At 46.9% G+C, this 19,688-nt stretch overlaps 4 protein-coding genes and 1 non-coding gene across 17 annotated transcripts in view; 4 read left to right on the top strand and 1 right to left on the bottom strand.

The window, feature by feature from the left end:
- Positions 1 to 13,667, bottom strand: part of RABGAP1 (RAB GTPase activating protein 1) — a 72,688-nt gene extending 59,021 nt beyond the window's left edge. For 4 of the 7 annotated variants that reach the window (XM_025141328.3, XM_025141329.3, XM_046901834.1 and 1 more), the window contains exon 1: positions 1,671 to 1,722. The gene's annotated coding sequence lies outside the window, so the exon portion shown is untranslated. Of the gene's footprint in view, positions 1 to 1,181; positions 1,723 to 12,095; positions 12,239 to 13,517 lie in introns of those variants that run through there. The other 3 variants (XM_046901832.1, XM_415391.8, XM_015279575.4) reach the window with 3 other exon arrangements.
- On the top strand, positions 1,397 to 9,410 carry ZBTB26 (zinc finger and BTB domain containing 26). Of its 2 annotated transcripts, none has more exons than XM_025156049.3 (3): positions 1,397 to 1,583; positions 2,110 to 2,169; positions 3,990 to 9,410. In XM_025156049.3, the coding sequence occupies exon 3, from the start codon at positions 4,000 to 4,002 to the stop codon at positions 5,314 to 5,316; it is 1,317 nt and encodes a 438-aa protein (XP_025011817.1). In that variant the 5' UTR covers positions 1,397 to 1,583; positions 2,110 to 2,169; positions 3,990 to 3,999; the 3' UTR covers positions 5,317 to 9,410. The 2 variants fall into 2 exon arrangements, with proteins under 2 accessions (XP_025011817.1, NP_001264568.1); NM_001277639.3 differs by lacking the exon at positions 1,397 to 1,583 and adding an exon at positions 1,785 to 1,862 and having other exon boundaries at positions 3,990 to 7,737.
- ZBTB6 (zinc finger and BTB domain containing 6) lies at positions 9,464 to 12,082 on the top strand. The gene has a single exon (NM_001277641.4). The coding sequence runs from the start codon at positions 9,679 to 9,681 to the stop codon at positions 10,960 to 10,962; it is 1,284 nt and encodes a 427-aa protein (NP_001264570.3). The 5' UTR covers positions 9,464 to 9,678; the 3' UTR covers positions 10,963 to 12,082.
- Positions 13,668 to 13,792: 125 nt separating the features above from the next.
- Positions 13,793 to 19,688, top strand: part of RC3H2 (ring finger and CCCH-type domains 2) — a 28,409-nt gene continuing 22,513 nt past the window's right edge. For 3 of the 6 annotated variants that reach the window (XM_004946005.5, XM_004946006.5, XM_046901831.1), the window contains exon 1: positions 13,793 to 13,929. The gene's annotated coding sequence lies outside the window, so the exon portion shown is untranslated. Of the gene's footprint in view, positions 14,201 to 14,261; positions 18,239 to 19,688 lie in introns of those variants that run through there. The other 3 variants (XM_040649130.2, XM_046901830.1, XM_046901829.1) reach the window with 3 other exon arrangements.
- On the top strand, positions 19,102 to 19,191 carry MIR1705 (microRNA 1705). The gene has a single exon (NR_035199.1). It is a non-coding gene; the product is annotated as a microRNA 1705 (primary transcript).

Below are 19,688 nucleotides of genomic sequence, written 5' to 3'. Positions count from 1 at the left end.
GCAACTACAATGCTAAATTTTCTGAGCATTTTAAAAGCCTCTGACAGCCACAGAGGTTCCCACGAAGCTCAAGAGAGGAACATTACCAGGAGGTAGCACTGCCTCCGCAAACAGCCCCACTGCCCCATGGGCACAGAGAAGCACAGATCGCAGTGGCTGCCAGAATCATTGCCCATTTCATGCAAAGCCAGGAATCAGACAACATACAGTAATTCAGCTAATACAATCTTTGTTAACACTACTTAGCAGAGTCGTAATTTTGCTTTTAACCTTAATTTGAACTCAGATGAGAGAAGTCTAACTTTAGGCTCTTGTACCAAGCGGATCCTCCAGTCCCAGAAACAAAGTGCAGGCCCTGAGAAGCCACAGTGCAGAGAAGAAATGCAGCTGCTGCCTCGGGCAGCCCAGAGCTCCCCACACACACCCTGCCAGCACCGGGCACGGCCACGCACAGGACAGAGCATGGGGCAGGGGCACCCAGCCAGGAGACAACACTCTGCATCCCCCTGCACCTCTCTCATCATGATTGATGCGAATGCAGTGCTCCACTCACCAAACATTGCACTTTAAGAACATACTGTGAGAGCTAAAAAAAAAAAAATGAGTTCCATGCAATACGCGCTGCTAAAAGCTGCTCACCCTTGGAGTTGGAAAGAGAAGGAAAGCCCTATGCCAGGCTCAACTTGTTAACGTGCCTGCTGTGTACACAGAATGAAGTCTGCTCAGGTCCTTGACCTTTCTATGCTCAGTAGCAGCCTTTAAAAGTAAAATCACGGTGCTCTGGTGTGCCCACTGCTGTCAGGCGTTTTTTTTTTTTTTTTTAAACAAAGTAGACAAGAATGGCACCGATCACATCACCATTTAACAAACCCCTGCAGGAGAAGTTTGGGAACACAGCCCCAGCTGCACGTAGCAGCACAGCCATGCACTACTCGGTCCCCAGTTTGTGTTTTAGCAATAAATGCAATTTCTTCTTTCTCTCCCAAACTTCTCTCCCGTTGCCCTCTCCTTCTCCCCACAAACAACGCGAGCAGAACCGCGCAGAGGAAACCCACAAATGTTATTTTCACCGGTTCGACTCTCACTTCATCACTGCCAATACGGGTTTTTAACCCGACTGCAGGCAGTCCGTTTATTTACAGTTCGTTTCGCCCCAACCCGACGCGGCCCTTGGTACTGACCCGCTGGGCTCCGGCACGTACTTGCCAACAGGAAGGGAAAACCCGAACGAAACGCCGCCGCTACGGCACAGGGGGCGGAAAAGGGCTCTGGAGACGACGGAGCGCCACGGACCGGGACCCGCCCGGGAACCGCCAGGGGCCGTGGATCGGGGGCAGCGGACGCGCGGGGCGGTCCCGGAGCACCGCGGGTCACGGGGACCGACGCGGCCTCCCCCGCCCCGGGCCCGGCTGAGGGCAGAGCCCGGCGGGAAGGCTCTGCCCCGGGCACGGCGTGGTTAGCACCCGCAGGGGCCCAGAAACACCGCAGCGGCAGAGACGGAGGAAAGGGCGGACCGCGGAAGGCCTCCGCTGCTCTCCCACCGGTGGGAGGCGAGGAACGGCGGAGCGGCACCGCGCGGACCGGTACGGGGAGGGGGCGAGGGCCGGCGGCGGGGACGGCCCGAGGGAGGGGGCGCGGGAGCCCCGGCCGACAGCGCGAGCCCCACCTACCCCGGCCGCCGCCGCCGCCGCCGCCGCCTCCCGGTGCCGGGCCTCGGCCGCCGCTGCCGCCCACCACGTGACCGGGCGGAGGGGGCGGGCGCCCCGTGAGGCGCTTCCGGGTGCGGGGCGGAGGGCGCGGGAGCGCTTCCGGCGGCCGAACAATGCGGTTCCGAGTCGCCGTCGCGGGCGCTGGCGGCAGCCGTAGGTCCCGGCGGGCGCGCGGGGCGCGGGGTGCGGCCCCGGAGCGGGGCCCGGAGCGGGGCGCGGCTCCCGCCCCCCCCGCCGCCGCCGCTACCTCCGCCGCGGGCCGCCTCCGGAGGGCGGCCGGGCCCGGCCGGGAGCGCGGTGGGGCGCGGGGCCGCCCGGGGGGCGCGGCCGACGGCCGGGCCGGGGCGGCGCGGTGCCAGCCCCGGGCGGCGGCTCACGGCGGCTCTCCTCCCCTCTCTAGGTCCGTAGCCGGGGGCAGCGGCAGCGGGTGCCGGCGGGGTGACGCGGCCCGGCGCTCCAGGTACGCGGCCCTTTCCTCCAGGCGCGGCGGCGTGGGCTGGGGGTGGGCGGCACAGCGATGCGAGCGGCCGGGGACGTTCCGGAGGGGTTCCCGACGATGAAGCGGCTGTTCTCCGCTTGGGCGCAGCCCCGGCTTGGGCTGCGAGAGGTGCTGCGCTTGTTGCTTGGCTTCTTGGCGTCCTTAGAGCCCGATAGCGGCAGCTTAACGTGCGCGAAGGCGAGTCGCTCGTTTTCGGTGTGCATTCAGTCACGGTTGGCCGAGACTTTTGCTTCACAGCCGTGGCTTTCATTGCCCGGACATGAAGTGTGTCAGACAACACTGGACTCGGGGCGACTCAGAGACGTGTGCCTTCACGGTCTGTCGGTGTAACGAAGTCAGTTGTGTTACTGATGCCGCCGCCCTCTCTGAATGTTCAGTCCGTAGTTATGCAAACTATTGAAATCCCGTTGTAATTTCTGTACACCACACGCTGGTAGATGTATGTGGTGCACTCAAGTAATAAAGAGAGCACAGCTCAAATGATATCACATCAGAAAATTGAAACAACTCAGTGTGTCAGCAGATACTGCTGAAAGCGTTCCTCCTGGAACCCTTGTCTTGTGTGTTCGTTCATTTACACGAGGCACAGCTCCATTTCCTTTTGTGTACATTGAGCTAGTATTTCATGCCCCGAGAGAGCAGTATCTGCTTTTATCTATAAACTTCAAAGCGTCCTTTCCAGCTTAATGTGGTGTTTGTTTGTAATAGTGGTGAGGTGTAAGTTTGGGGTTGTTTTGCTATTGCATCTCACCAAAACTTGTGCCACTTGGTCGATCTTCTGTGATTTCCTTGCTTCCTGCAATCTCAGTTCTCTGTCAGGATTATGTGAAGTGTTTCATCAAGAATCAGTGTAGCCTTATAAACTCTTAAGAGAACTGTTGCAAGATAACATACTGGTATTTGTCCTGTAGAAAATCCACTGTTCTTCATTCCAAATAGAACAAAATTCCTCGAGGAGCGGTCTTTCAAAGAATGCAAGAAACAAGACTTCCTACATTCCCCACATGCTCAAATCAGAGAGCCTGGGAAGCATGATTTATAGAACGAGGAGTTATACGGAACATTTTTTCTTAGATCTTTTAAAAAGCACAGGACAGACTACCTGCTCCTCTTCATGTGCACACACACAACACAACTTCAAGGCAGTGTAAAACAGTCACTGAAATCCAGTGCTGCTGGTACTGGAAGGCTTGTGTAGTCCTTTCTGCTAAGACAGGTCAATTGGACTTAGAGGTACTTCCAGAAAAACAATTTGTCTTATATCAATATTTCTGCAAATCATGCAGTGTCTTAGAGGACCTGCAACTGTTATTCTTGGACTGTTTGCCTGTAAAGTAACGTGCAAGAGGGAATTTTCTATGTCTGGCAGATGCTGGGTTCTATCTCACAGTGCATTCATGTGTTATGAAAGCTCTTCAACATGAAAGTAAACAAAGAACCCAAAAGCTATAGGGCTGTCACTGTATTTGGAAAAGACAAACATCTCTGAAGAATCTTATTGTGAAAGGAAAACTGTGCAAGAGCTAAGGCTGCTAAAATATTTGCATGATTTTTCCCTTTAAATTCCAGGAGTAATGTGGAAAACCTTGTAACTCTTTAGGATACTGCTTCAGGAGAATATCTGGCATTGTTTCTCCTTCGTAATCAAACTGCACCTTTTTTTTTTTTTTTAAGAAAAGGTACTTCCAGGCAATGTGTAACACAGACTTTTCTAATTTGTGTTCTGGAAACTAAGCAAAAAATTCTCACTTGTTTTTTTTTTCCTTGCTGCTTTCCTTTAGGTGTGCCAAAATGTCAGAAAGATCAGATATTCTTCACTTCAAGTTTGACAATTACGGCGATTCGATGTTACAGAAAATGAACAAACTGAGAGAAGAAAACAAATTTTGTGATGTTGTCGTCCATATAGATGATGTTGAAGTTCATGGGCATAAAATTGTATTTGCTGCTGGCTCTCCCTTTTTGAGAGATCAGTTCTTATTAAATGACTCTAGAGATGTAAAAATCTCTATCCTGCAAAGTTCGGAAGTAGGGAGGCAGTTGCTTTTGTCTTGTTACAGCGGCGTTCTGGAGTTTCCTGAAATGGAGCTGGTGAACTACTTAACTGCTGCGAGCTTTCTGCAGATGAGCCACATTGTTGAACGATGTACACAGGCACTCTGGAAGTTCATAAAACCGAAGCAGCCATTGGAGAGCAAAGAGTGTGAACAGCAAAGTGACTCCTCTGAGCTGAAGGACCACGGGGAAGATGAAGACTCTCTGCCACAAGATTCACCTTGTATTCAACCTTCAGAAGACAGTATGGACATGGAGGATAGTGATATTCAGATTATCAAGGTGGAGTCCATTGGGGAGGTAACAGAAGTTAGGAATAAAAAGGATCAGAACCAGTTTATTTCTTCTGAACAAACTGCACTGCATTCCTCTGAACCTCAACACTTTCTAATCAACTCCACCGTTGAAAACAGAGCAAGTGAAATAGAGCAAAACCACCTCCACAATTATGCCCTTTCATATGCTGGCAGTGATAACATCATTCTGGCCTCTAAAGATATGTTTGGGTCTAACAACCGTGGTATAGACAAAGGCCTCCAGTGGCACCATCAGTGTCCAAAGTGCACAAGAGTATTTCGGCATCTAGAAAACTATGCTAATCACTTAAAGATGCATAAACTATTCATGTGTCTCCTCTGTGGCAAGACATTCACTCAGAAGGGCAATCTCCACCGGCACATGAGAGTGCATGCAGGCATCAAACCGTTCCAATGTAAGATCTGTGGGAAAACCTTCTCTCAGAAATGTTCCTTACAGGACCATCTCAACCTGCACAGTGGGGACAAGCCCCATAAGTGTAACTACTGTGACATGGTTTTTGCGCATAAGCCCGTTCTGAGGAAACATCTTAAACAGCTACATGGTAAAAATAGCTTTGACAATGCCAATGAAAGAAATGTTCAAGACATAACGGTGGACTTCGATTCATTCACATGTAGCGCTGCTACAGACAGTAAGGTCTGTCAGCAGGCTGATGGAAGCCAGGTACTGGATGCAGGGAAGCTGCCTCAGGCTGTGCTCAGTTTAAGAAATGATAGTACCTGTGTCAATTAAGCAATTAAAAACAGCCCTTTGTAGGGATCATGACTGAGAGGAGCAAACAGTTGGCTTGGGCTCTTACCTAAACTAGTGGTATGCTCTGAAAGGCTTCTGATGGAGGGTTAGATTGCAAAACCTGGCAGGTCTTCAGCCATCGTTCTTAGTCTTACTTGATATTTTCTGTGAATAACAATCTTCCTTCAGGTTTCTGTCTGTGTCTCTACTGTGGACTAAGGGGTTAATTGTTTCATTTCTCTCTGATTAGGAGACTCAAGACTAACACCTTTTGAGAGACTGTTGCTGTGTGCTGCAAGTAAACCATCTGCTGTACAGTTAGAGGCTTCTCTGTGTCTGGGCAGATGGAGGAAAGAGCAAAGAGGACAAGTGTGAGATAACCCAATTGTTATTTTATAAAGCACTGGATCACTGAAAGCACTCCATATAGTGCTAATTTGTTTTAAACTTACCTCTTAACATTATTTTTGTCTGATCTTACCCCTAGATCCCTACCGTTGAAATGAAGTATATTTGTGTCACTTTTTTCCCTTTCTAAACTACTTCAAGAAATTTCAGCTGCCAATTAACACTATCTTAAAAGCTCTCAGGGTTTTTAATGTTGGCATGCATTATGAAAAGGTGAAGCCCTGAATGATTTGGCAGGGTTAGTTGATCACTGCATAGAACTGTTCAAAATGAGAGTAGGTTGCAGCTCTGGAATGTGTGAGCTCGGCACCTGGAGTGCCAGGTATGACCTGTTTCATAAGCTGTCATACACAGAAGTATATAATGGCACTTACCATTGTATGTACTGATTCAAGGTAAGCACTTCAAAACTAGAGGTTGTCATCTATCTTCCATAAATTTTGTTGCAAATAACCACAACAGTTGCTACTTTCCTAATTGGTTTTAGAGCAAAGCTGGAGTGGAAAAACACTGCTTTTTGACACTGTGAAAAGAATCTGTTTTAAAAGCTGCAATGTATAGTAACTCCATGCTTTTTTTTTCCCCCTTAACTCTTGTATATGTCTCCTTGATAACTAATAAGGGCCGCATGTCAGTTGATATGGAAAAAAAAAAAAGTACCTACCATAGGTAGGTAAGAACATTAACAACATGAAGTTTTTTGATTTCTTGGGTACTGAAAGGACATTTTTTCTTTAAAGTGACCCACATAATTCATGCCCATTAGCATTTTACAGAGCATAAGATGAGATATAGGTAGCATAATTTCCGTAGGTTAGTTTATCAGCTATTGACTGTACTCAGCAATACCTCATGTATACCGCCTTAAACATCAAATGTTGTGGGAATGGCATATTAGTTGGGGTTTTGGGACTATACTATATTACTTCACAAAAGTGCCATGGAATTACCCACATCCCAATCAGGCTGAAAGAAACAAATTTCTCATCTGTTAAACACCATTCCCAGTAGAACAGCATTCTTATATTGAAGTGTAGCACAGAATAATAATCAAGTGGCTGATCCTTGTTAGAGAACTGCTGTTTATGTTTGGAATAATTATTTCTTCCAATGCAGCTCTTTTCCTCAAGGTTTGCCATGAGGCTGAGATTATGCTTCCTACCTAAAAGTAGTATTGTTTGTGTGTTTGAATGAGGGGATAGGGTAGGGGGGAGGCTGCTATTGTATGGTTAAAAATGCTCAACAGGTATGACCAAAGGTGTGTTAGAGCAAAAAAATGTTTTGTATGTAATTATCAAAAGTTGGTCTTGGTCTTCAGATACGTGTATGTAGAAACCAGGATTTCCTTATGCAGACTTGACACTGATGAATGGTAAAAATGTGTTAATCTTGCAGACCATTTTCAGAAATCCACATACCTTCGAGTAGAAAAGCAAGGTGATTCTGTGAATCCGTTTTTGCAATTGAGTTTTTGAACTACTGTACTTGACTGTTACATTAACTATTATTACATGGACAGCTATGAAGTAATAAGCAGTGGAAATGGAGTTAGGGCATTATATCTTTCAAGTTGTAGCAAATATATTTAGGCCAAAAGTGTAACTTTTTGGAACTTCAAAAAAAAAAAAAAAAAATCAGGTTCTTGGGGCAGAAAAGAGGTAGGCATGGGAAGAAGAACTTTTTCCTCCTAAGTAACCTGCTTTCAGAATAACTTTGAGCTAAAAGAGATCATGACAGTTGCGTCTGACACTTGCATTCTGACTTTGGGCAGAATCTTCTGCATTGTTAAAAAAGTTTTTATAATGTTATTCATTACGTGGAAATAAGTTATAGCTCTGATGTCAAAAAGAAGATAGATGTGGAGATTAAGAACTTTGCTGAGCCAGAACAACATGCTGTAAGGGATTAGTGGAAAATCTAACTATATACGAATATGGACATTATAAAGAAAATGGTCTTCTGCCAGAGAAAGGAATAAAACTGTACAAATGCCAAGAAAATTGATGTTATTAAGAGGTCTGTCTGGGAAGTTTCTTCATGGAATTTCAAAGCTTTAATGTTATTGCAAGGACGTTACAGCTTGTTGAAGTAGCCATTGGTGACCTGAAGCTGAAACGAAGAGATGAGAGGTTATCTTAAGAAACTAAAAAATGATTTGATCAAGATATATGGGTTTTCTGTCCACCCTGCACTGTGGTGATACCAACTTCTGAGACGGCCGAGACTGCTGGCTACTTGTTTAAAAGGTTGCTTGTGACCATTTGGTAAGATCATGGCAGAAAAAAATAGGAAAAAGCAGAAATGCAGAAGACTGCTTCTTCAGTGAAAATGAAACACATCTGTTGGATGAAAGGTGACTTATAAATGTCTGTGCTTTTGGCCTGGCAAATGGATACAGACCAGAAGAGTTATGCAGGAGACAGCTATGTTAATCCAGAAGCAGTGGAGATCTAAGAGGGCAATGTGCTGATGAGCGCAATGTGAGGTGCTCTGATAGATTTCATGTAAGATTTGCCCCTATATGGAACAGAGAAGTTAAGAGTATAAAAGTGGTATTGGAAAAGCAAAACCTGGGTACTGCCTCTTCCCTGGATTAGATTAAAATGGAGTGAGAATTACTATAAAGAGAATATACAGAGGCAGCTTGATTTTAGAGTAAGTTGAACTTAATTGTCCATGTATGTAAAATGTTGTCTTCATTGCATTGTTCCAGTTAGTGAAAGACTAGATCCAGTGGTCGTTGCTGCTGATGCTGCATATTCAGATAAGGACTATGGCAGTTATCATAATCTGTGTGTTAATGTGTAGAATACTATTTGCTGGTAAGTGGATAGTCTCACAACTTAATGTGCTGTACAACGTCCTGCATATCCTAAAAATAACTGGTCTACTACAAAAATATTTTAATAACTTCTTGAATATATTAGGATTTTTATGTTGGCATTTTATTTATTTGATATAGAATTCTTAGAACTCTTAGATTTACGAGGTTGGGGCTCACCACCTCGCTGAGTGGTGGTAGCTCGTGTAGCATGTCTTCCTGCAGAACGTGGTGCAGCTGCACAGCCTCCTGCAGAGATCAGGGATGAGTCTTTCCTTATTTTTTCGTTTAGAGGGTCTGTTTTGCAAGTCCATAACTGATATGATTGAAGTGTCAGCCTTTCTCCCCTGGCTTTTTGGCAAAACCGATAGCTGCCACTGAACTCTTGAAGGAACTTAATGCTTCCATGGGGCTGGTTGTGGTTCTGGAGCCATTGGGAGGAATAAAGGCAAGGAGGGAGAATCAGAGCGTGAGACCAGCTGAAACCGTGGAAATGACTGGGAGCTCGCGTTAGACCGTGATTTTGAGAAGAAGGAGGTGAACTGCCGGCTCTCGTCACTCACTGAATGAGCGCTTTCCCGTGGGCCTACAGCCGACGGACCGAGCATCAGCTACCTCTCCAGAGACTGGGCGGGAGGCTCATCCCGAGCGTTACCAAAGCAGGCTGGGGGGGCCGGGCCCGGCGGCAGGAGCCGGCGCTGCCCGTTCCTCTCGGCCGCCCCGGGGCGGGCCGGGGCCCTGCGCCGCTGCCCTCCCGAGCGCCTTACGGGGCGGCGGGGCCACTGCGTTGCTACCTCTCCCGGACGGGTGGCGCCGTGCCGCTGTAGCAGTGCCAAGTCTTGTAATAAACGTGCTGCTAACTCTGCACCGCCTCTCATTTCCCACCGGCGCAGGGCGGGGCGCGCTACCGGAAGGGACGGGGCTGCGCGGGGGGAGCGCTTCCGTGTGGCTGGGCGCTGGGTACCGGTGGCGGAGTGGGCACCGAGAGTGGCCAGGGAGGGGGGGAGGGCGGAGGGGCGAGCGGCAGAACGAGGTCCGGCCTTGCCCTGAGCTGCCGGGGACGCTGCCTGCGCTCAGCGGGCACCGGCGAAGAGAGCTCGGCCCCGGGGGGGGCGGCCCGCAGGCCCGGCGCCATGGCCGCGGACTCGGAGGTGCTGCACTTCCAGTTCGAGCAGCAGGGAGATGCGGTGCTGCAGAAAATGAACCTCCTGCGGCAGCAGAACCTCTTCTGCGACGTCTCCATTTACATCAACGACACCGAATTCCACGGGCACAAGGTGATCTTTGCTGCCTGCTCCACGTTCATGAGGGATCAGTTCCTGCTCAACCAGTCCAGGCAGGTGCGAATCACCATCCTGCAGAGCGCCGAGGTGGGCAGGAAGCTGCTGCTCTCCTGTTACACGGGTGCGCTGGAGGTCAAGAAGAAGGAGCTCCTGAAGTACCTGACTGCCGCCAGCTACCTCCAGATGGTCCACATTGTGGAAAAGTGCAGCGAGGCGCTTTCAAAATACCTGGAAATCGACGCTTCCATGGAGAATAGCAGCCAGGCTGCAGAGAAGTGCCATTCCTCTGACACTGAACTGAGGAGCAAGGACGAAGTTTCGGATAAGGACTGTGAAATAATTGAGATTTATGAAGATAGCCCAGTTAATTTAGAGTTCTCTGTTAAACAGGAGAAGGGGGATAACTTGCAGCCTGCGGCACAGAGTTTGGTCTCAGAAAGAAAGGACACAGGGACCCCGGAAATATCAACGGTTGAAATAGGATATAAGGATGATGAGATATGTATCTTCAGAATGGATTCTATGAACGTACCTAATGTGGAAAATGATCATTTTCCTCAGCCTTGCACCTCCTCTAAAACAAACTTATATTTCCCAGAAACCCAGCACTCCTTGATAAACTCTACAGTTGAAAGCAGAAATACAGAAATGTCAGGAGCTCACGCTCAGGCTTTTGTCACTGACAATCCAGAGGGGACTTCGACTCAGATGAACGGGTTTCAAAATCTGGATGATTCTGATAACTTGTGGCGGAACCAATGTCCAAAGTGTCCAAGAGGATTTCTGCATCTTGAGAACTATCTTAGACACCTAAAAATGCACAAGCTTTTCTTGTGTTTGCAGTGTGGTAAAACATTTACACAAAAAAAGAATCTCAACAGACACATCCGGGGCCATATGGGTATCCGCCCATTCCAATGCATGGTGTGCTTGAAGACGTTCACTGCCAAAAGTACTCTACAGGATCACTTGAACATACACAGCGGTGACAGGCCCTACAAGTGTCATTGCTGTGACATGGACTTCAAACACAAGTCTGCTCTTAAAAAGCACCTCACATCTGTTCATGGGAGGAGTAGCAGCGAAAAACCAAACCTGAATGCTATTACAAAAATTGAAATAGACTGTGATTAATAGGTGAGTGGGCGTGGAGCCAGGCTCCACAAAAAGCTTCTATCTGGTGAAATTCTACATGTTCAACAGATACCCACGTAATGGAGAAAAGGAAAAACGTGTGGTGATCAGACAGGTCCTGAGAACAGCCATCTTGCCTGTTGTATGAGAGCTGCTGTTGTTGTATGTCCTCAAGGGGACTTTTTATTAGTTTATTAGTTGAAAGTAAGTGGCGAAATACAGGAAACAATGTCATGCCTGTCTTCTAACATCCCTGAAATGTTCTAATTATTATCTCTTAATTATGCTTTGCACTCCTTTGTTACAAGGGCAGACACTGCCAATTTTTAAACTTTTACTGACATTGCAATAAGCTGAAGCCTGAGCCATGACACTCCTAATCTATAATGGCTGAGGAACAGAGATGTTTATATATCTTCAGCAAGTCAGTCACCCCCACTGTATAATGCATAATTATGGTGAAATCATCTCCTTCCTTGGCTGAACTTTGCTGGATCTTTCAACAGAAGAAAGGCAGGTACTCATATTCAAGTTACCTTTTGCAAATATGGAATTGGTAAAAGAGAACAAAAAAATATTGCATTGCAGTTCTTTTTTTTTTTTTTTAACTGGATACACTCGTTAGAAGGACTTGCATTCCGTTTTATGAATGAGATCTGATTTTCTTCTAGATTTCTCTCTCCATATCATTTCTTCTGTCATAACAGTGTTTAGTACCTGTTTGACTTACTCTGATTAAGTTAGGTCCATTTGCTGAACTGTAAGATTTGTCTTTGTTTTCTTACAAATCTTAGATACATATACTAATGTGAAAACTTAAACTGTATGCTATTATATAATAACACTTGCTATGTTCATTTTGAAAAGCAATCCATTATATCTTAAAAAGAACAACTTAGACACTTAGAGATCTTACACTTCTAATTCTGTGATACTGTAAAACAGTAACTGTGTGTTTGGATAGCTGTGTTTGTACTTTATCAAAAGTCATTTCAGTTTCATCACAAGCAGTGAACCCCTGTAATGCAGAATCTTTATCCTGTACTTGTCTTTGACCAGTATATGTTTCTTGCACTTAATGTGATATGAATAAAGAATTGATTCATTTGTTGTTATGAGATAATTGTACTTACATTAGATTCTCCAGTTAGCAGAAAGCAGTAGTTCTTAATCTCATCTGTATCACATGTGGATATGCTTTCCTTCAAGGCTGACAAGTGCTGTTGTGAAACCGTTGTTGAGTCCAGAAGTGTCACATTTGTGCTCCATAGCCTGGCTGTTTTTAAAATAGAAGACGACGACTTTTAATGTCAATCTACAGGTTTGATTTAATTTCATTCTCAGTGATTGTAACTGGTCATTATTTGGGGTTTTATTTATCAGTTACATGAGGGGCTGGGCATGTACAATGCACACAGTGCAGTTTCCTGTTGCTACCTGTAATGAAATGATCAGGTATGCCAGCTTTAGCACTGTCTTCGCATATCGCAAACTTCCACTGAGATTTTTAAGAAACCTGTTTCGTTAGGTATTTTTAAATTCTTCATTTGATTTAATTCAGTACATAAGTGTGCATTAGTTGGATTGTGGAGATTCCTTTTCACATTAAGCTGTAAGTGTATGCCTTCCTCAAAAATCACGTAGTCAAACGGGACAAGTTGTGTGTTCTAAAGCTGACTGAGCCACATTCCTTCAAAAATTCATTAAAATGTTTGACTTCATATATACAGTTGGCTTGTGAAGGATTCCATTGCATTGATTCGTTGGAACACACACACTATGTCTGCCTATCTGTGTCTCTAAGAGTAGTGACAAAAATGACACACTCAGAGTATGCAGCTGGTTAAAGTGTGAATTACAGTCACCTCTTTTATCCAGTACTGAGATTTGGGAGTCACCTTGTGCAACAGCCTCACATTTTGGAAAAAAAGAAAGAAAGAAAGAAAGAAAAAAGAAAAGCAGAGATCACTGTAGTTCAATAAACGTGCAGTTATGCAACAGATTTGTTTCAACTGTGCTTAGATTCCCTCAGTTCTTATTGGTGTACACGGGTGTACAGTTATCAGTGATAATATTTCAAGGGCATTTCCTGGGCGCCCGTCTGAGAGACATCCCGCGCGGTGTGTGTGGAGCCGGGGCCGAGCTGCTGCAGCGCGCCTTTGGCGGCCGCGGTCGCGCGGTTTCGGGGTGCGCTGAGCTGTGCCAGGCGCCGAGCCTGATGCTGAGCACGTCCTCACTTGAGGTGTTCCCTGTCCCCTCTCCGTAGTGTAACTGCTTGTCATAGACATACCACAATAAAAGAACTGCAAATCGGACATCGTTTCAGAAACGCTTACGTCTTCTAACCACATTCGATCCATTCTGAGCGGCTCTGGAGCGCGTTCCAGCCCCGCGCGTCTCCTCAGCGCCCCTCCTCAGCGCCTCAGCCGCTCCCGCCAAGTGCGAGAGTCCCCATGAGGACCGCGACGGTTTCGCCCCTCCCTCCTTCTGGAGAGTCATTACAAAGCGATGAATTTAATTTTAAGATAACAACAACTAACAGCAGGAGCAGGTACCTGACGGGGCACGCTGACAGACCGCGGGGGCGTCTCCTGCCTCCAGGCCGCGGGGAGGCGCAAACAGGGTGCGAGAGCCGCTCTACGCCACCGTCTCTGTGGCGCCTCTGTGGCTGCGTGAGGACGCCTCAGTGCCGACCCCGCCCTACCGACTCCCACAATACCTCACGTACCCCTCCCTCCCCGTGGCGGTCACGTGGTCGGCGGGCGCGGCGCGGCCGTTGGGCTCTCGCGCGGCGGCGGGTAGCTCTCGCGAGAGGGGGCGGGGCGGCGCTCCCGGCTGTCAGCGCGATGAGGAGGCGCCGCCGAGGCCCCCGCAGCCTCCGCCGGGCCGCGCCGCGCTGCCCGCCCCATGGCGTGTGAGAGGCCGGGGCCGCCGCCTGCTCCCGGCCCCTCCGCCCGCGCCTCGCAGGTAGGAGCGGGGCTGGGCGAGGGCGGCCGCCAAAGGGGGACGCGGTGACCCGGCGGGGCCCCGCCCGCTCGCTCCCCCCACCCCCGGCGCCCCGCAGGGTCCCGGCGCTGCGGAATTCGGGCGGGGAGCGGGGCCGGGCCCGGCCCGCCCAGCGCGGCCCCTCGGTGCCCCGCCCGCCGCCGCACCGCGGGTAGGGGGCCGTCCCCCGTCGCTAGGCCGCCGGGCAGCCATTTGGTGGCGGCTTCGAAATGACGGCCGGGGCCGGGCGCAGGTGCGCGACGGGGCAGGGCCGCTGTCAGCGGCGGGGTGGGGTGGGGCGGGGCGGGGACGGAGCCGCCCCGGCTGCTCCCTGCGGTGCTCCCTTATCTCCCGGCCGCGGCGGGGGAGTCCCGGTTCCTCCCTCCCACGTCAGTGTTGTAGCCCCCGGTGCCCGCGGCCCGTTCCCTGGGGGCCTCCGGCACGGCGGAGCGCTCCCGGCACTTCCATCGCGGAGCTGCGCTCTGTGGTAATGGTGGAGAGGAGTCATGGTGGAAAACAGGGCCCAGCGCTGCGCTCAGCGCGTCACGGCCCGAGTGGCTGAAAAAAGCCGAGCAGGAAAAGCGTGCCTTCGTTCTGCTGATGCTTGGGGTGCGCTTAGGGCTTTAAGTTAAGCGTGGAAGTCAGCAGAAAGCGTAGCAAACATGAGGGTGGTCGGGGAGCTGTAAGCACTGCTGTGCAGGCAGGGTTTGGAGTAGAGCAGCCGGTATCTGTAAGGAGATAAAATAGCGCCTGAGCTGAGACAGACACCCAGAACGTGCTCAGGATTAGGGCTGTTTCCTTCCATCTTTAAATGTGAACTTAGAATTTTCGTGGAAGGACTTGGTGGTACCAGCAGTTCCTGTAGCTGCTCGTTTGGAGGTTCTCTCATGCCTGTTTACAGCTACTCCGCAATGTTGAAAAGAAAAACAGCCGTTCAGATTACAAGGATGTACGTTTGTTAACTGTGGCAAGGGAGATTTATCATTTCCAGCGAGGACGTACAGTTTAGATGTGCTGAATCCAAATACTCTTTTTGACCTTTGGTCTATGTTAAACATTGGGAATTCTAGAAATTGAAGCTTGCTTTATTAACAGAGGTGTTGTTCTGTGAGGCACTGCGTTCTTAATTTTTGTAATGAAATGCTTTCCGAAGAACTGCCTTTTTAATGAACTTTTCCTCCTTTCTGCATATGGGCAAAACTTTCCTCAAGAGAAGGTTTCTTACTGACTTGTCTTTGTGCCTTGTTTGACGTCATGGTCGTTTCTCTCAAAAATATCAAATTTCAACAATTTGTTTGTTAGTTCTTCAAATATCTCAAAGTCTTCATTTTGAATGCTGATCTTTTTTAGTTGAGGTTTTGTTGGTTGGTGTCCGGAGGGCAGTGGCTGCCAGCGTGTGTTCTTTGAGGTGTGCATTGCATTTCCTCTGGTCAGCTTTTGTGCTTTTCTTAACGGGATGCGTGGAAGTGATCTCTGAACTGGCTGGACAATCCCAACGAAAGGAGTAAAATCCATATCTGTGGGTGTATTAAGCTGTTCTGTAAAAACTTAAAAGGCTTTCTGCCCCTCTTGGAAGCCCTCTGTTTTTTTTTGCTGGTGTTTCAGAAAGGAATTAGTATTTCTTTAAAATTCTTTGGAAAATGTTAGTATATGGAGCTTCTTTGTAAAATGCATAGTTAAATCATTACAGTGAAGATGGTGTTTAAAAACGAAAACACCTCCAAGATCTGAAAGACACAGGGAACTAATCCACAGCATGAGAGTCCAAATTCTCTGAAAATATTCCTGAAGAGTAAGGAGTTCTTCAACGTATCTCTTGTTGAAGTAAGTGTGTCAACGTGGACCTGTTTAGAAATAAGTTCCCTTTCTCTTAAGGCAGTTTTAAGTTCAACTGATTTTTTGGTAGAGAAAAAAAAATTCATTTATTTGCCTTTCAGTTGGTTCTGAAAAGTCGATACTGTTACAGGAGCTGAACTCCTATCAGTCTGTGGCAAGGGCAAACTCTCTTCTCATTGACACCTATATATCACCAAAATCCCCACAATGGCATTACATAAATATATGGGAAACATTAGAAATCTGGTAACAGGATTTGAGCTGGCTGCTCTCGAAGAGGAAAGGGCAAGTGTTAAACGTTGAGAATATACTGCTTGGTGTTGACTTGGGGGGGTTGTACCTGGAAGTGAGTGAACTTTGGCCATCGCCAAGTGAACCATAGTTTCTGTCAGTGAGTTGCTCACAGGCAGTTAGTTTAAGGAGGGAGAGGAGATCTAAGGTTTTAATTCCTGAAGAGGATTGCTGTCTTCTCCTGTAAAGCATCCAGTGGGTGTTTTGGCAAAACATAGTCTGGATAGAATTATATATTCTAATATATCACCGAGTTTTTCTCTTGTTGATAACTTTTCTGGAATTTTAAGTAGGCTGCAGATATTCCCAGTGGCATGAATGTTCAGTGAAAAAAAATGGATTGGAATATCACCTCTAATGGTCGCTAAAGGCTTTCCTTCATATAGAATTTGATGTGTGGTATAAGGAGATTCACATGTGACAGATATTATGGAATGTAGAAATAAGCAAGTCTGCTCTGTAAAGAGGATTTATTTTAATTTCAAGTCATCGTTGCTGAATGATGCAAAGCTATTATGATTTCTAAGCCTTTAATGAAGCTAGTTTTGTAAATGATGGCTACTGAAGAGAAATGAATAAAAGATTCTAGTCTTTGCAGAGAATACTTTAATGCTTGCAATTTGATGACGTGATCCAGTCAGGATGCTTTCAGAGCTGCATAACTTGAGAAGGAAGGCTTGAAAAAGTTACCTCTTTGCAAAGCAAACAAACAGCTAATCTGCATAAATGACACATAACAGAGATCATTTAAAAAAAGACACAATCTCTGCAGTCAACCTTAAGAGCATGTCAATATCAAGGACTCTTTAATTTAGTCATTAAATTGATTTTTTTTTTTTAAGGTTTGTGAATTCAATCCACAGTGGACTGTATTGCCTCAGTTTGAGGAAGCTCTACATAACAAGTTGCCTTATTTTTATTTTATTTTTAAGATCTCATCTGTAGAGAAGCTTTTGAGCCCTATCAGAGTTGCTCCGTTTCTCATTCTCACACAAGATCTGTTTGCAAGCCTGTCCTTTGCATGAGCCTCACAAGGGAGCTGGCAAGGAGGCCTGAGCAGAGCAGGCCTGGCATGGAACCATCAGGCTGCTGCTTCTGTTCAGAGCTGCGTCTGCTGCTGCTCTTCTCTTCCTGGGCAGCTGCCTGGGGGAGCAGAGTTCAAGCCCTCAGCCCTTGCTTTCTTTGGCAAGGGCTGGTACTTGCATATCCCATGTCTTTATAATGCCCTGTGCCCACTGGTGTGCAGCTCTGATGGGAAACGCTCTCAACCTCATGTTGAACTTTTCTATTCAAAGAAAACAGAGTTATCATGGAATGAGCCACATTCTCACCGTGCTGCTTGAAAATTGGGGCATCTAGCTGGGGAGGAGGTACTGAATTTTTTTCTCCCTTGCTCAAGGAATTGTGCCTTGATTTGATCCAATACCTGATTAGTAAAAATGCACAAATGAACATTGCAAATGAGGGAGAATCCAAGTCATCTACTTGGACAGCTGAAGACAAGGCTGAAGTTGTCTTTGAGAGCTACTTAGTGCTTTTGTGCAAGGAATGGCTTCAGCTGGAGAGATGGAAATTGCCCCTATCTGTACCTGTGTGTTTGGCTGCTTTTTTGGAAGATGGAAATGTGGATTTAAAGTATTAAAAAGGAATTAAGTTTGTATCTCTGTGTGGGTGAGAAATCTAGTTGGTGAATTAAGATGTAAGGCAATGCCAGCCACTAACTGAAGAGCGTCCCTTTCTCTACTTCTGTGTCATGTTCTTGTACTTCTGATGTGGAGCAGTGAATGTCTCCTCCTGCTGTTAGGCCTCTGAGCTCTGGATATGAACGGATTTGAGAATGAAGCATTGTCAGCACTGTTTCCAGTTAGCTCTTCCAGACAGTGCGGAGCTCAGCATCCTTTGCAGCACTCCAGAGCCTCTCCTTGCAGCTTGGTTCTGACTGCCTTCAGGTTGGCAGATTGGGAAGGCAGGCAGAGCAAACAGGTAACTACTGAGCCTGGCCGAGTTAACGTGCAAATTTGAACCTTTTTCCAAATACAAACATTAATGAAATGTATCTGCATTTCAGATAAAAAGTATCTCAGTCCTGTTTACTAGAAAATGGTCTGGAGGTCCTAAAGTTCCCATGGGAGAGGAGGACAGTAATAGAAGTACCATTACTTGGGTTAGTTGTACACTATGTCGTGGGATTGGGTAGCTAAAAGTTAATGTAAAATAAGAACATCCAGATCTTACAGCTTCCATCATCTGAAAGTGATACAGTTGCTCAATGAAGGTTCTGGGGCTTCACATCCACCTTCCTGTCACTGCTTTCAGTTCCATCAAATATCCTGGTCTAAAATAATCACAGGAAAGTCAGTGGTTTATCATTAAACTCCATTGCAACCATTTCTGCAATGGGAAAATGTTACTGTATTACAAACAAAATGACTCAACTCTGATATATTATGTAACATTGAAGCTAGGCGGGTGTTTTTTAGTTTGTCATCTGAAATGCTGCTTTTAATAGTAATACTATCAAATATGTTGCAGCAATGACATGTAAACATACTTCAGTTAAAATAAATAAATAGATAGATATGTAAAATTTGCTGTGTCTCACCAAACTCTTGTTATGTTTGACCTGTTTCTGTATGTGGGATGCTTCTGCTTTGGCAAGGAAAAGAAGCCTGGCATTACGTGTAGATCTGGCATATTTAACAGACAGAACAGGTAGACAAAGGATAATTGTACTGAGCATATTTTCCATTTAAAAACAAAACCCTAATGGCTTCTCGTTTTTCTTTATTTTGTTTTCTTTCTTGTCTCTGTTCGGTTCAGAGCACTGGAGCAATTTGTTCTTCAGGAGTCCCTGAAATCCTTTGTTTCTGACAAGGAACAAGAATTTGTTAAACATTTGACTTATGCCTTCTGCAGGAGTCAGCGTGATGGGGAGGAGGTGTGGTGCTTTCTTAAGGCACAGCGGTGCGGCAGTGGCAGGTAGCAGGTGTGGTTGCTTCCTCTTGTTGTGGCTGCCCGAAGCTTTGAGCTGAGAGCTTTCCTCAACTGTGTGCTGATTTCATTAGACTTTTTCCTGACAAGAAATCTGGAAGTCAGCACATGCTGAGAAGAATCTGCCATTTCTGATGAGTAAATATTCAGAGATCTGTACAAATCAGTGGTGCACTCTTCAAGAATCTATTTTGTTTCCCTTCTGTGCTGGTCAGGGAAACAATTATTTTAGAAGCCTGTGGAGAGATGGTGTTTGTTGCACATGTCTGTAGTATCTGTGGTGACTGAATGTGGGTACTGTCTGAGTTGGTATTCTTGCATTTGAGCTGGTTAATGAGCGATTTGCTTGGAGGCTGCTGGTGACTGGCAGCACACTGGCAGCAAGCTGTGCATGTAGCAGCCTTTCCTTGCACCTTTCCCTTTGTGAGTCATGATGGCAGCGCTTCCTCAAGCAGTCCGGGCTGTGCAAAAAGGGGTGTAAAGCCCTGGGTTTTGGTCTCAGGTCAGCATAGTGGTGGTAGCAGTACCTCGGTGTTCCAGGAACACTGACAGGTATTTTCTGCAGGCTTTACGCCACAGTTCTGCCAAGCCTTGTCCTGCTGTTTGGGTTGGGAGGTTGAAGC

The sequence above is a fragment of the Gallus gallus genome, chromosome 17, assembly GCF_016699485.2.
Source record: "Gallus gallus isolate bGalGal1 chromosome 17, bGalGal1.mat.broiler.GRCg7b, whole genome shotgun sequence".
Lineage (NCBI taxonomy): Eukaryota > Metazoa > Chordata > Aves > Galliformes > Phasianidae > Gallus > Gallus gallus.
The sequence above is the reverse complement of the archived record's forward strand: the minus strand, read 5'-3'. Positions and strand labels throughout refer to the sequence as shown.